Below are 13,553 nucleotides of genomic sequence, written 5' to 3'. Positions count from 1 at the left end.
TGTTTCCCAGCTAATTTCAGTAAAATGGCGAAACAGATTTTACCGTCGCCTTATCTCCGTGGAAATTTTAGGTACTACGGCTGAAAGATCATTTAAATCTGAATCGCGTGCAGCCCCTGGCTGGTGTTTTGGCGAAGATTACTGGATTGTGCCCCGGGCTAATTCCAGCTAAATGAAACAAGTTTCTCGCGTGCCCCGGCATGGAAGTACTCGCGGCAACGTTGACGTAAAATTCAATTGCAGACTATGCAATGACGACACGGAAGTTGAAATTCTCTGAAATCGAGAAGACAATATTACTCCTAAGATACCCCCCCCCCTTGTGTCTATCGACACGAAGCGTTGTCAGAGTCGTCCTTCTCACCGCACCCGTGCTGGATGAACTGTGTGGTCGGGATTTCTCTTGATGTTCACTCTCGACGAGTGATTACATTTCACTCGAATTCCCGCTTTCGTCTCCTTACCGAGGGAACCGTCCGGAACCGTGAAGCTCCGCGCAACGAGGACATTCTTCGATGACAATACCCGCCACAATCGAGCGCGGCGCACTTCCGCGCATACTAATGGAGTGGCGCGTAGACTTCCTTGGTCAGAGGATAGTCGTTGCTGCTCTTCTACCCGCGCATCCTCTTTCCACGTCTTTGTACGCCACCCGTAAAACTTACCAGCCCTCCGCCATCGTCGTTGTCATCTTCGAACAATCCGGGCGTTATTCGCGAAAGCGCATAGAAACTCGCGTTCCATCAATGATATTCTATCCTAAAGGACTAGAATAAATTTTGAATAGGGTTGGATAGATCCTAGACATTTAGAAGAATATTTTCATATTTTCAATAAAAAAAAAGATGTTATAGTATTAAATGACTGGTCAACAAAATTTTAGTAACATTAGCATATCATTTTTGTACAATCGAAGACTTGTTTTTTGAAAATCTAAAAATATAGCATATAGATCTCGCAGATCTTGTAGAAATGCTAAGTAAATTCTGTTATGTATATGGCTGTTTTATTATAAAAATAGATAGTTTACAATAAATTTTGGAAAAAATTCTGTCTATATTTCAAGTTGTTAAATTGAAAATCAAAATAAAAGTTAAATGTTCCTTATGTGTGTTGCATCTATAAGTTATCATATATCACTTTAAATTCATTATGTAAAAGTGATCAAAGAAAAATATAGCGGATATTTTTATTAAAAATGACGTCCTCTGATAAATATTTCGATAACAAGTTACGGTACTATAGATTTTTGTATTTTTTGTATTTACTGAGTAAAAATTACGAACTCACCTTATTTACCAAAAAAATTTGTTTATCGACTAGTGTTATAGATCTCAAAGTTAAATCTCAGTGATTTTTATTTTAAATTGTTTTAAAAAGATTTATATACACATATCGACTTTTGAGTTGCGTTTCTTGCGAAATCGATCGCAAATATGGCGAAGAATTCTACTGATTGTCGTGGAACAGAGAGGGAACGTGCCGCCACGGTATGAAAACATCTCCCGGCCGCCATTCCCGCCGTTATCTCACCGCGGAGAAAGCATGATTGCCTTTATGGGGGAAGAAAGGGTCCTTCGCGGTGGCGATAATGTCCCCGTGGCGGCGACGGAGGCGTCGCTATCAGAAATAAAACACGACGAGCCGTCCTGTAGGCCCGTCGTAGGAGGAGGGGAGAGGAGAGGACGGGGGACATGGAGGAAACTTCACACTTTGCCCTCGAGATTTTCCTCGTCGTCACCCCCTCCGATTAATTTCGCGGCTTTTCTTGGAAAAAACTACGAGGGTGGTGCAAAGCGTGCGTTCGTATTCACTCGCGCGATATTAGCCTCTCGCGATAAGCTGATACTTTAGACGTAGACTTTTAGGCTGTCCACGCTAATATTTGATCTCTGATAAGAATGCGAGCGTACAAAAAAGACTGCGAATATATCTATCTTGAATGTACACCGGTAAAAACTTCTGCCAACAAAAGGGAAAGAAAGCCTCCTTGTTTGTGCTCTTAATAATCATGTTTGAAAAATGCGAGGAGTTCAAGGTATGGGAACAATATTCCTTAATTCGGATCGAGATTTATTTACAAACGCGTTGCATTATATTACAGAAGTAATTAACAATAGTATCGTAATCGTCGAGGCGGGGATTAACGTGGCGCATCCGCGTTATTCTTGTTCCGAATTAATCGAGTTAATCGAAGCGTCGCTATGCGTTCGCGAAATGCGTCGCGTGATTATTGAAAGAGAGAGAGAGAGAGAGAGAGAGAATGAGAGAGAGAAAGAGAGAGAATGAGAGAAAGAGAGGATATGTTTTTCTATGCGTTAGATATGTTTTATGTTTACTGGCATCTTACTCCCGTTAGGGTACACGCTAATGAACTCGCATCAGTGCTCGCTACGGTCATTAGAAATACTTAGCGGGAATTTCTACAAGGAGGAGAAATCGGCGGATTGCTCTCGACGAACGAGCGATAATGTTACAATTCGCCTTAACAAGTCAACAATAATCGTTATACATATAACAAAAACAAGATCGTATAAAATATATTGCGCGTGTCTGGTGTTACGAATTAAGAGACTCATCCGTCAGACATAGTTCGGTGAACAAATTTTGAGAAGAAATAGAATAGAAAACGTGGGCTCCCCCCCCCTTTCCTGATAAATATACACATTTGAAAAAATATTTGAAATTTGTTGAATTTCAGATCAAACCTTTTGATCCAAAATTGAAAGATTTATGAACATTTTATGAAAAATATAAATTTTTTCTTTATTTTATCTTTATTTTTCAAATGTAAAATTATGTACATCAGTAAATACATTTTTAATAATCAAAATATCCTCATTCAATTTATTCTCCAAATTGTATTTCCTCATTGAACAGTCAGGATAAGTCTCTTAATTTAAATAAATTAAAATGTCAAAATATTATAAACACGTGAATTACAACATTGTAACGATACTCTGTGCAAAAGTTAGATTAAAGTTAAGAACTTAATCCTGTTCGTTATTCGAATTGTCAGACAACATTGACGAAATCAAGTGAGATAGAACGTAATATACCTCTGACCATTTTCGAAAATGTGTTTTTGGTTTTCCCGTAATATATTAGAAAAGGTTCGCGTCGCGACTAGTGTTCGCAGAGCCAGCTACGCGTCTTCCATTTCGCCGTATCGATGCTTTCGCCGCTTTCGTCGCGAAAGCCGGTGCAGTCAGCGCAGCGCGACGCCGCGAGATACAACGAAACCGCGTCGTCGGGGTTCGTACGCGTCTCTACGTTAGCATTCAGAACGTTTCAGGCTTATTTCGCACGGCCGCGTCCCAAAGAAGAGATTTGCCTCTGCCAGAAGAGCTTTTTTTTCCTCCCTTCCCCACCGCGTCCACCCCCGAGCGCGCCAGTCCGCCCGCCCGCCCTATAATATGTGGCATGTGAGAGGGTTGGTTATCTCATCAGAATTGGACTCCTCTAGCATCCAACTTCGCGTGCACGATCCGGTCGAAAGGACCCTTTACGCCCGCTCTTTGTGGGATTTCGGGGCCGTATAGCCGAGTTATCGATTTCTATTTCTGTTCGTCAGATCTGGCTGCGCCCGAGAAGCTATTTCTTCAATACGGCCTACTCTTGGATTCGGATAGTTTTCTCGCGGACATTTCATCCGTACGTCGTTTTTCGCTCGTTATTTCGGATTATGTTACTCCGGAAGAGATCGAACTACAAAAGGAGTTCTCGTTGAAAGAAGAAAGCCCTTGACGTTCAATGTTCATTTATCCAAGAGCTACGCGATAGCACTGATTCACTTTCGATTGAGAGATACTTAAATATCCATCTAAAGTACGCAACAATTGTCGATTAGATCACTGTATGTTGGCAATATGCACGCCATTTCTTGGCGGCCTGGATACGGTTGTCGAGTTCCTCTGTTGCTCGTCTTGGAAGTGGACGGCATCTTCTTTGACGACACCGGTGCTCAGATTTACGACCGTCGTTTGGGGAATCGGGGAGAGCATCGGAGCCACCCGCCACCAATCGGCAGTCGGCCACGCAGCCGGTATCAGGTTCCCCCGGAAGTTCAAATCCGGGAGAACCGGAAGCGGCCTTCATATGACGTGTCCACGCTGTGAGCTTGAATTCGAGCCATTGGAGGTGGACGTCAGACTTTGAACGGAGAAAGTGCTGTCGACTCTGCCGCTTGATGACGAGGATGATGTTGTTGTGGTCGTCGTTGTCGTCGTCGATGATCTCTCCAATTGTTCCGTGGGCGGTGACGAGGATGAGGATGAAGAGAAGCGATCCTGAGAACGGTCCTCCTGATGATGATGATGATGGTGATGATGATGATGATGACTCTCCAGATTAGCGGAGAAGTCCAACTCGAGTTTTCGGTACCGAGATTCTTCTCGTTCCGCAACGACAGCGTCGTCGTCGGCCCTTGCCGGGCTTGGAAAAGGCGGGTCATCTATCTTGGACGGCGGAAACGGCCTTTTAGGTTCCTTCGGTGGACTCGGGCAGCTACAATTAGGTTGTAAACATGCGGCTGCTGATAGGCTCGTCGGCCAGGACATCGTTTGATGGCTCGGATAAAAGGGACTGCCGGTGTAGAGGGCCTGTAAGGCTAAATCGGCGGCCAGCTTACCGCCGTTGAAGTCGTCGCTCAGCTTGTGCTGTAGAGGATAGAGCGGGTAGGCAAATGGCGGAAAGAAGCGCGGGATCTTCAGATCCTCGTGAGACATCAATGGATGGTGCGTCGGAGGCGTCAACGGTGGCAGAAGACCACGTGGTAGATTGGTCAGGCTGTCGCCGGGTGATATCAGTGGCGATATCGAAAAGCCGAACTTGTTCTCCTTCTTCACCAGGGACTTCGGTTTCCGGCGTGGCCGATACTTGTAGTCGGGGTGCTCTTTCATGTGAAGAGCTCTGAAAGGTGGTTGGTAATTTGTAACATTGTACTGCTAGATTCGATTGTAATTTCTTTTGTGTATTATTGTTTGATGTGGTTGTGTATGTAATTGTAATTAGCATTATATTAATGATACTAATAATGATCAATTATTAATTAATAATAAATACATAACGATAAATATTTTAGATGCAACTACTCCGTGTATTTAAATATAGTGAATTACAAAGATACAGCATTTCTATATGACAAAAAGTGTACAGAAAATACTGACTTCTGTAATCTATCTTGAGAAATAAAATTTGTTCTTGCATTTAAAAATATATTTTTAAAATTAAAAAAATTAATAAACTTAAAATGTTATATAAACATTAAAAATTGAATGAGCAAAAAATAAAGTGTGTGTTGTATTTTCTAAATTAATATGCAATAAAAGCTTGAGTAAACGTTGCTCCATTTCAAGTACAAAGGTCTCAAGTTTAATTAAATTGTTTTATTGCCTAATTACCTAATCAATTTGTTCACAATTAGGATAATAACATTTTATACAACAAATTAATTTTCTTCAAAATATTAATTTCCAGATACAAAATATTATTTAAATTATAGATTATATATTATGCTATTAACACTTTTGATGAGTTATTTTTCAAAATTATAAAAATGATTATCACAATTAAATATATTATAAAATCAAAACTAATACGTAATTCAAATTTAAATGAAGATCTTATAAGTTTGAAGATTAAAAATAGTTTAACTAAAAAATGATTGAAATACGTGAAAAGTACAACTGCGGAAAATATTAAAAAAGTGTCTTAAAATTTGTAATTGCATTTCTCGTACAAATATCAGTGCTTGTAGATATTGACTTTATTTTAACTCTCCAAAAATTTTTCTATAAACGAGGCAATTATTATTTATTTTTTGTTGTAAATCAAAAGATTAATTCATAATATATTATAGTAGAATAGCGCAGTAATTATTAAATACCTATACAAAAGTTTAATATAAAAATTTTAATATGTTTTTCTAGATATCACATTTTTTCATACACTGAAGTAATAATTCCATAATCAAAGTTTAAACAATCTCTTTGAAGTTTCATGTTTTTATGAAGAAAAGGTTTTCGTGCGGAGTAGATTGTGATAAAATCTTATTATGTAAAAATTTTTTTAAATTAAAGACTGAACGGTCGAATTTTTGCTTTTTTAATATGAAAATAGGATGTGACTTTAAAAATGCAATATAATTGATTTTTCTCAATTATGGCAGTTTGCTTTATAGATAATTTCATAAAAGTTGAAATGTCGTTTTAATTTCGTTTCAAAATGGCTATCATTTTCGATAATAAAAGATATTAGTTATGTCAACATTGTATAGTATAAAATAACAAAAACAATTAATTATCTTTTAACTTCTACTTAATTTTCTCATTCGACGAAGATTCATTGAAACTTGTCGTTATCGTAAATATGTAGCTGAATCCGATGTCGTTATACGTTGTTAAAGTAAAGGGAAAGGAACAGCTGAGAAGGGTTCCACGTGCGTTACAAGGGAAGGGAACGGCTTAATTGAATAGTTTCGGAACTGAGGACGCAATAATTTAGCCTGCGACGATTCTACAACGTAATTCTATGACCATCTTAACGGCAAGAGTCATTAGGCGAAAGCTCTAAAATAATTTTAAAGCTATAAATAATCTAATAAGCTTACGATTTCCAATAATAATTCAATACTTTTTGCCAACAACTGAACGTATACATACACAATAAATGCAAAACGTAATACAGAAAAGAAGCCTTTTAAAAATTAAGCCTTACTTTAGAAAGCTCACGAACACAGTTATTTTCGCGAAGCCCTTTATATTAGGATTTATTATTAAAATTGTTAATTAATTTTATTTTCTACAAATAAAACTATTTAAATAAAAATCTCCGACACAAATTACACTTTTTACATTCATTATACTTTTACATGACAGCATCATTTAATAAAGATTCCCGAATTGTTAACTTTTTGAAATTTTTAACCGTCGTAAAAATAAAAATTTGTTTTTCTCCAAACAAGACTATAAAGTTATGAATACGTCCAGAAATGGAACTATCCGTCAGTTTTGAAACGACCTGTATATTCGTGTGTCTTTCTTTTTTTTATCATGTTTACGTTATAGCGCGACTATCGATTATCGCAAACGCTAACACTTCTTCACAATTTTTATAAACTGTGTTCTCGCCTTCCCACGTACAATGGGACGTATTATCATCGTTCCAGAACACGATACGGGGCACCATAGGTATTTGCAGTAAGTATCTTGTACACACACCCCCCTTTGGCGCGACGGTGAGGGGAAAAGAGGAACAGCGGTATCTCCGACACATAATACTCCATTATGTACCCACGAGGCGCACAAACGCAGTGCTTATTTATGCCTCACCTCATGGAGATAAAAAAAAGAAAAGGGGAGGTTTGGAGATACGTCGGCTTTTTCGTAACGGCAGTCGCGTCGCGAAGAATTTTGCCGGAAACCACCAGGACAATGCAGTTAGAGGCACGAGGATGATAACAGTGGTGCATTTACTTCGCGCCGTCATAACAACGTATTTAGCGAGAGCAAAGTCGTTTTATCGTTGCTGCTATTATTTTAAGTCGCGATAACTGCATGTTTTTTTTTTTTTTTCAAATAAATGTGATTTCGAATTAATGTAATGCGAAATCACTCATACTAAAATCATTCATACTAAAAGATTAGCAATTTCTCTTTCTTGAGAACGATTTACAATCTTTTTCGTATTAAACTATCACTATTTATTGAAAGCTTGTAAAAAAAATGTCTAAGAGAGAAGAGAGAAAATTCCTGGATTTTCCAGATATTTTAAATTAAAATTTCAAAGATAAGAGTTAAAAAAATTTTTTAACACAGTAGAATACTTTATCGCAGCGATGAAAAAGGTCTTACAATTAATAATAATAAGGTATAATAGGCGTCTCTCTGTATGCGCCGATCATTTTCCATGGAAGCACAAAGTGGAGAATCATCATTACACAGAGTGTGATGAAATTCGAAATTTCAAGGGATAGCCGGAAAGTGAGGGGGGGGGGGCCGGGGACAGCTGGCGTGCGGGGCGCGGATGGCGGAACGCCGCCGCGACCGCGGAATAATAATTCCGGGGACAATGTGTCCCGGCAGATAGCACAAAGCGTAAATCAGCATAAACATCGGTAAAGCCGCGCCGACAATAACTCAGCATAAATGCATAAACATCGGCCGTAATCTTTACAATTCCAACCTCTGCACGTTCCCCCCTTCAACCCCTTCATCCACTCGGCCTTTTCCCCGCGTCGCCTCTATCTGGCGGCCGATAAACAACGCGCTATATCATTCCGCGGTGACGTAAGCTACGTGGTCTCTCTCGCCGCGTCGCGACAAGGAACAATAACAATTAGTTACGATTGTGACCGGAAGCGTGGACGATCACGTCGCCCGCGAGGACAAACCACCTCTTAGGCTTGTTTCCATCAATGTAGATTTACTTCTACCTCTGTTCAACTTACTCTTCATCTTTTTTTAGCTCTAAAAATGAGAAAAGATAAAGAGTAAATTGAACCGAGATGTCCATACAACCCAGAGCCTAGACCATTGCAGTAACACTGCATGTTCCAACAATATTGCAATCATGATGGAAAGGTAAAGCACTGTGCATGGTGAGGAGAATGGGCGAATTTCGACCAATCAGACGCCAGCGACATAGTGGAATTATGTATTTACGCTAACACAGGAAAAGGTGATATAAAAATGATTAATAAAATAAATAGGATAGAATATATATAATAAAATAAATTAATAAAACCGATATTCGTCGATCGTGATATATTAACGTTTCAGACGTTTGAATAAATGACATTTTGCAAGCTGCTTGTTTTTCATATTGCCGACATCTGATTGGCCGAACTTTTATTGTTATAACTATGCATCTTTCAGAATGCTTTTCACCTTTCTGATTCCATCCTGATTGCAATAACGTTGCGGCAATGTCGCCGTAAGGTTTTGTGCTGTATGAGAAATTAATCCATACATCGATAAAAATGGACATTAATCGTAAACGTTTACTTCTGAAAGTTTAATTCGTGAGAGTTTTAGCGATCCGATTGGCGGGAAATTCTACCTCTTGCGTTATATTATTTCACTCAAGATCGAGTAAAGGGAAGAACAGCTCGCTCCCTGGTGGACTTACTTTTTAATAAAAAATTATTTGAATAACGATTAAGCTATTTTTAAATTTTTTGCGCAATTTCTTTTATTTATAAACATCGTAAATTTTAATGATAAATACAAGAAGAAATTGGGACAAATTACTTTCTGCACACGGTTACTTGTTAATCTAATTAAATCGAACTAAACAAGCAATTGTTTTCGATACACTCGTATCGTACGGGATTGTAGTCCAGTATAGAATATACTCGATTAATCGAACCGAGATTGTTTGCGATTTAATCATGTTAACAGATTTCCCGTTGATATATCAGACGGACGTTCGTATGCAACATCAAAGCGCGTAAAAAGGCCCGTTTCACCGCAACGAGAGAAGCGAGAAATCGGGAAGAGGCTGCGGAACACGTAGGGGGTTGAAGTGGTACGTATAACGGGGGGAAGGGCGAAGGAATGGGGGAGGGATAGGGAAGACGAGCGGGACGAAAGAGAAAGAGAGAGAGAGAGAGAGAGAGAGAGAGAGAGAGAGAAAGAGCGAGAGGATCGCTGAGAGCGCGGACGGCGGTGGCGGCGGCGGGGGTGCGGAGAAGCCGGGCAAATCCTTTTAAATCCACACAATTGCGACAATGGGGCTTTATTTGTTATCTCGGGGGCCACATTGTGAGTCGCCGTGAACGAACGGACAGATTACGTCGGGCCAGTGACGGCGCGGGTCCAAGGGAACCCGCTCCTACCGAGAACGTCGCTCCAAGAGAACGACTTTACCTCCCTTTCCGTTTTGCCGCTCCCCGCTTCTCCCCTTTTATTTTACGGCCGCCACCCCACTCCCGTCGTCGACGTCGCTGCCATCCGCCAGAAAAGCGGATTCGCCGTTACACGTCCGCGTCGAAATTTCCCTCGGATTGCCCATACCTCTCATCCCGCCTCCCGCGCCGCTCTTCTCGTTTTCTTTCTCTTTTAGAAATTTTCGATGGAAAAATATGGCCCTTTGTTTGCGCTTTTGTATCGTTAGCAAGCCAAGTGGGAGCTTGGTGGCTGAGAGAAAATTTAATAACCTCGGATACCAAATGATACAAAACGTGTCATTACTGTGCGTATAAAATATAGTAATAAATAGTGGTAAGTGTATTAATTGAATCAAGTATCTGAATTTAATGATCTCCATTGAAATATATGACAAATTGTGTCACATTCAATGGATGCGTCGCTATCAATTATCATTTATCGATGTGGATGCGTCAATCAGGGGGATTGCATTTTCTGCATACAAATGCGACGGCGATCTGTTCAACGCGGTGATTCATTTAAGACGAACATCGGTTTCGGTATTTGCAATTTCATCGAAAATTTTAGCGGCATCGCGGGACATCCCTCGCTTTCTTCTATTTCCTCCTTTTTATCCTCATCGGGGTGGAATGTAAATCGAGGTCGGGATATTTTGCAACGCGGGCACGGGGTTAGAGAGTCTGGAATCAGTTTAAATCTTGTTCCCCGAGACGAGATCGAAAAGCGAGAGAGCGGGGATCGTTTCCAAATTTAATCTGTACGCACCTTACACGCAAACCTATTCCTCTTCCCTTCAGCTCCGATTTTTTGAGTGACACATATCATCGAAAAGCATATTTAGCATAAATTTATTTTGAAAGATTTGTCAGATTAAACAATATAACGAATGATAATTAATCTAATTTTATAATATAAAAATATTTTAAAACTAAAAGTGTTATATGATCATATAAATATGAAAATATAAAGATTTAAGTATTTGATAAATATTGAAATCATTTCTATAAAAGACTAAAAATGTTACATAATAAGCTCGTTAATGTCATTTTTCAAAACATTATTTGTCTAAAAATGAATGTCATAATTGACTAAACAAAATAAACCGCATTACAAATGTAATTATCAAATTGTTTACAGTTTTTCTCATTTTAAGAAACCAATCGGAGTCGAGGAATAGTACATTAAATAATATAAAAATACTTCAAAATTTTAGTAAAACGATCACTTTTTTTAAGCGCGTTGATTATTACAAAATTAATACTAGCATCCCATTTGATGAGATTGCGTTTACGAAATTGCAAAATGTTACGCGAATAAGGCTCGCAAAATTAAAAGACGTTACGAGGATACTCTAGAGGAAGATTCTCGCAAGATTGCCGGAACCTTCTTTTCAAGGGGGCCCTTTTAAGGATGCGCCGGCCTCGAAAAATCGGCGCGGCCGCTCGGCGAGCTAAATAAACTCATAACAGTGATTAAATATTCAGGGCCAGTAATAAAGAGCTCGTCTCGCCCGCCCTATAAATACCGGCCATATCTCACCCTATTTTAACCCGGGTTTAGCGCTGCATAGTCCCCTAAAGCTGCTCAGCAACAATGTACTGTATTATGAAGTATGAGACGATCGCGTGGCACGCTTTCCCGCCGTTTTCGATCTCCCTTGATTCTGCTGATATGAACCCCCCCCCCCCCCCTCCAATCAACGCAATTATCTGGAGTATATTGTCGCAACTGAGGAGCAATTAGAGTCGCCATGGGAATAAGTAGTCGTCTATTTATCGGAAAGAACGCGAAACATATTTCTTCTTCTTTTTTTTATTTTATATTTGTAAATATATATCTTGTTAGGGAGAAAGAACAAAGAAAATTTAACAATAACAATATATTTATGTTGCAGAGAACTTTGTAAAGCAATATTTATTGGGTAGGTTTATTCTTGTTGATGTAGAGAGATAAAACGATTGTCTCAGATACTACTAAATTTATAGAAAACACGTATGTAGTTGATTAAAAAGATAAAAACCGTGTGAGCTATTTTATAATTTTTCAAAAACATATGACTCGTATATTACTGTATTATCATTAAATTTCTTACGCGTACTTAAAAATATATATTAATTTATAATATATAAAAACAACAGCAATAACAATTTATTAATATGTAAAATCTGTTTTAAGCATCTATAATCAGCGTTTAATTTATAAAAATATAGAGTTTGTTATGGTAGCTGTGATTTTTTCATTCTGGAAGAAACAAGTGTGTGTGATAAGAGATTTTTTAATTATAAGTCTCTTATCACACACGTAATATAATTTTCAAAATGTTGCCTTATTTCTCATATTTATCTTTATTATCTCAGGCTAGTCTCTTCGTGCAGAAATGAACTGAAAATTTTCAAAGAAATAGAGAAAGAATTCTATTTATTCATTTACTTTCTTAATTCATTAATTCCATTACTTATTCGCATTAAATTATATATGAGAGAGAGAGACTTTTTATTTTATTATCTATATAATCTAGAGATGATATAATCCAATGATTTATCAAAAGATTATTACATCATATATAGAAAATAAAAAAGTAAAATGATATTAAAAGAGAGCAAGATTTTGATAAAATTTAAATTATCCTTAAATTATTCCCTATTTATCTCTCTCCTAATCATAATTTAATTATATTTTAACTATTACATCATTTTTAAAATATCATATTAAATTTTTTGTAACTTCTTGTTAAACGCATACATATGTTGGAAAAGAAAAGTTATTAGAAATATAAGGAATATATGTATTTTATTTACTTTGAAAATAAAATATTACAAAATAATATTACAAATAATAAATAATAGTAAAATCATAAGTTTAGTTATCAAGTTTCAATTTACAATTGCAATATATAGGAAATACCTAGCAAAAATTTTAATAAATTAACGCTTTTAAGTTTATATATAAGAGGAATAAGCACTCTTCAAACTTAATTTAATTTCGGAAATTAGTTAAAATAAATAGCAAGTTAGTTTTCGGAGCTAATCGTTATGGATGTCAATTTTTCAATATAAAATAGGTGTTCAGTGTATTCTAACGTGTTTAGTGTACATTCCGTCAGCTCACCTCAATCTTTTTGCTTCATCGATGAAAGGACGCTTTTCGCTTTCGCTCAGGAGCTTCCATTCAGCACCGAGCCTCTTCGAAATTTCCGAATTGTGCATTTTCGGATTTTCCTGTGCCATTTTGCGACGTTGACCACGCGACCACACCATAAAGGCATTCATCGGCCGTTTAATATGTTCGTTATGCAGAGTCTTTGACGACATCTCCATGAGTCGTTCAATTCCTATCTCGATGTTTAATCTAATTGCCTTCCTCACGAGTAGACGAGATTACTAATGGATTAAAAAATTGATAGACCACTCCTATTTCAAGTGGATAAGATAATTTTCCATACATCCTGTTGACGTATTTCTGAAGAATCCACAATTTTTCCAAGTATTTTAAATATGTTTATCTGTAGTCCTTAATGGCTCGCACAAAGTTATATTGATTGACAGTTTTCTTAAAACAGACCTTTTGAAACTTTTACCGATAGATTGTTGAGTATGATGTATCATCAGCATTACTTTGGCTGATCGCGATTAATTAGATCATTTTATCTTAAAACTTTACGAA

General features: G+C 37.7%; 1 protein-coding gene across 1 annotated transcript; it reads right to left on the bottom strand.

Moving 5' to 3' along the window:
* Positions 1-4,094: 4,094 nt before the first annotated feature.
* LOC108777540 (transcription factor Sox-14) lies at positions 4,095-13,223 on the bottom strand. The gene is made up of 2 exons (XM_018544456.1): positions 12,999-13,223; positions 4,095-4,911 (listed from the first exon to the last, which is right to left on the bottom strand). The coding sequence occupies exons 1-2, from the start codon at positions 13,205-13,207 to the stop codon at positions 4,095-4,097; spliced, it is 1,026 nt and encodes a 341-aa protein (XP_018399958.1). The 5' UTR covers positions 13,208-13,223.
* Between the last annotated feature and the right edge of the window lie 330 nt (positions 13,224-13,553).

Source organism: Cyphomyrmex costatus, unplaced genomic scaffold (assembly GCF_001594065.2).
Source record: "Cyphomyrmex costatus isolate MS0001 unplaced genomic scaffold, Ccosl1.0 scaffold441, whole genome shotgun sequence".
In the NCBI taxonomy this organism is placed as follows: domain Eukaryota; kingdom Metazoa; phylum Arthropoda; class Insecta; order Hymenoptera; family Formicidae; genus Cyphomyrmex; species Cyphomyrmex costatus.
Note: the sequence above shows the minus strand (reverse complement) of the source record. Positions and strands in the feature narration are given on the sequence as shown.

Bases quoted from the DNA above. Each gene is read 5' to 3' on its own strand.
- LOC108777540 (XM_018544456.1), bottom strand. From the start codon at position 13,207: ATGGAGATGTCGTCAAAGACTCTGCATAACGAACATATTAAACGGCCG. The intron at 4,912-12,998 runs GTGAGCTGACGG...ACCACCTTTCAG, and splicing joins GATGAAGCAAAAAGATTGAG to AGCTCTTCACATGAAAGAGC.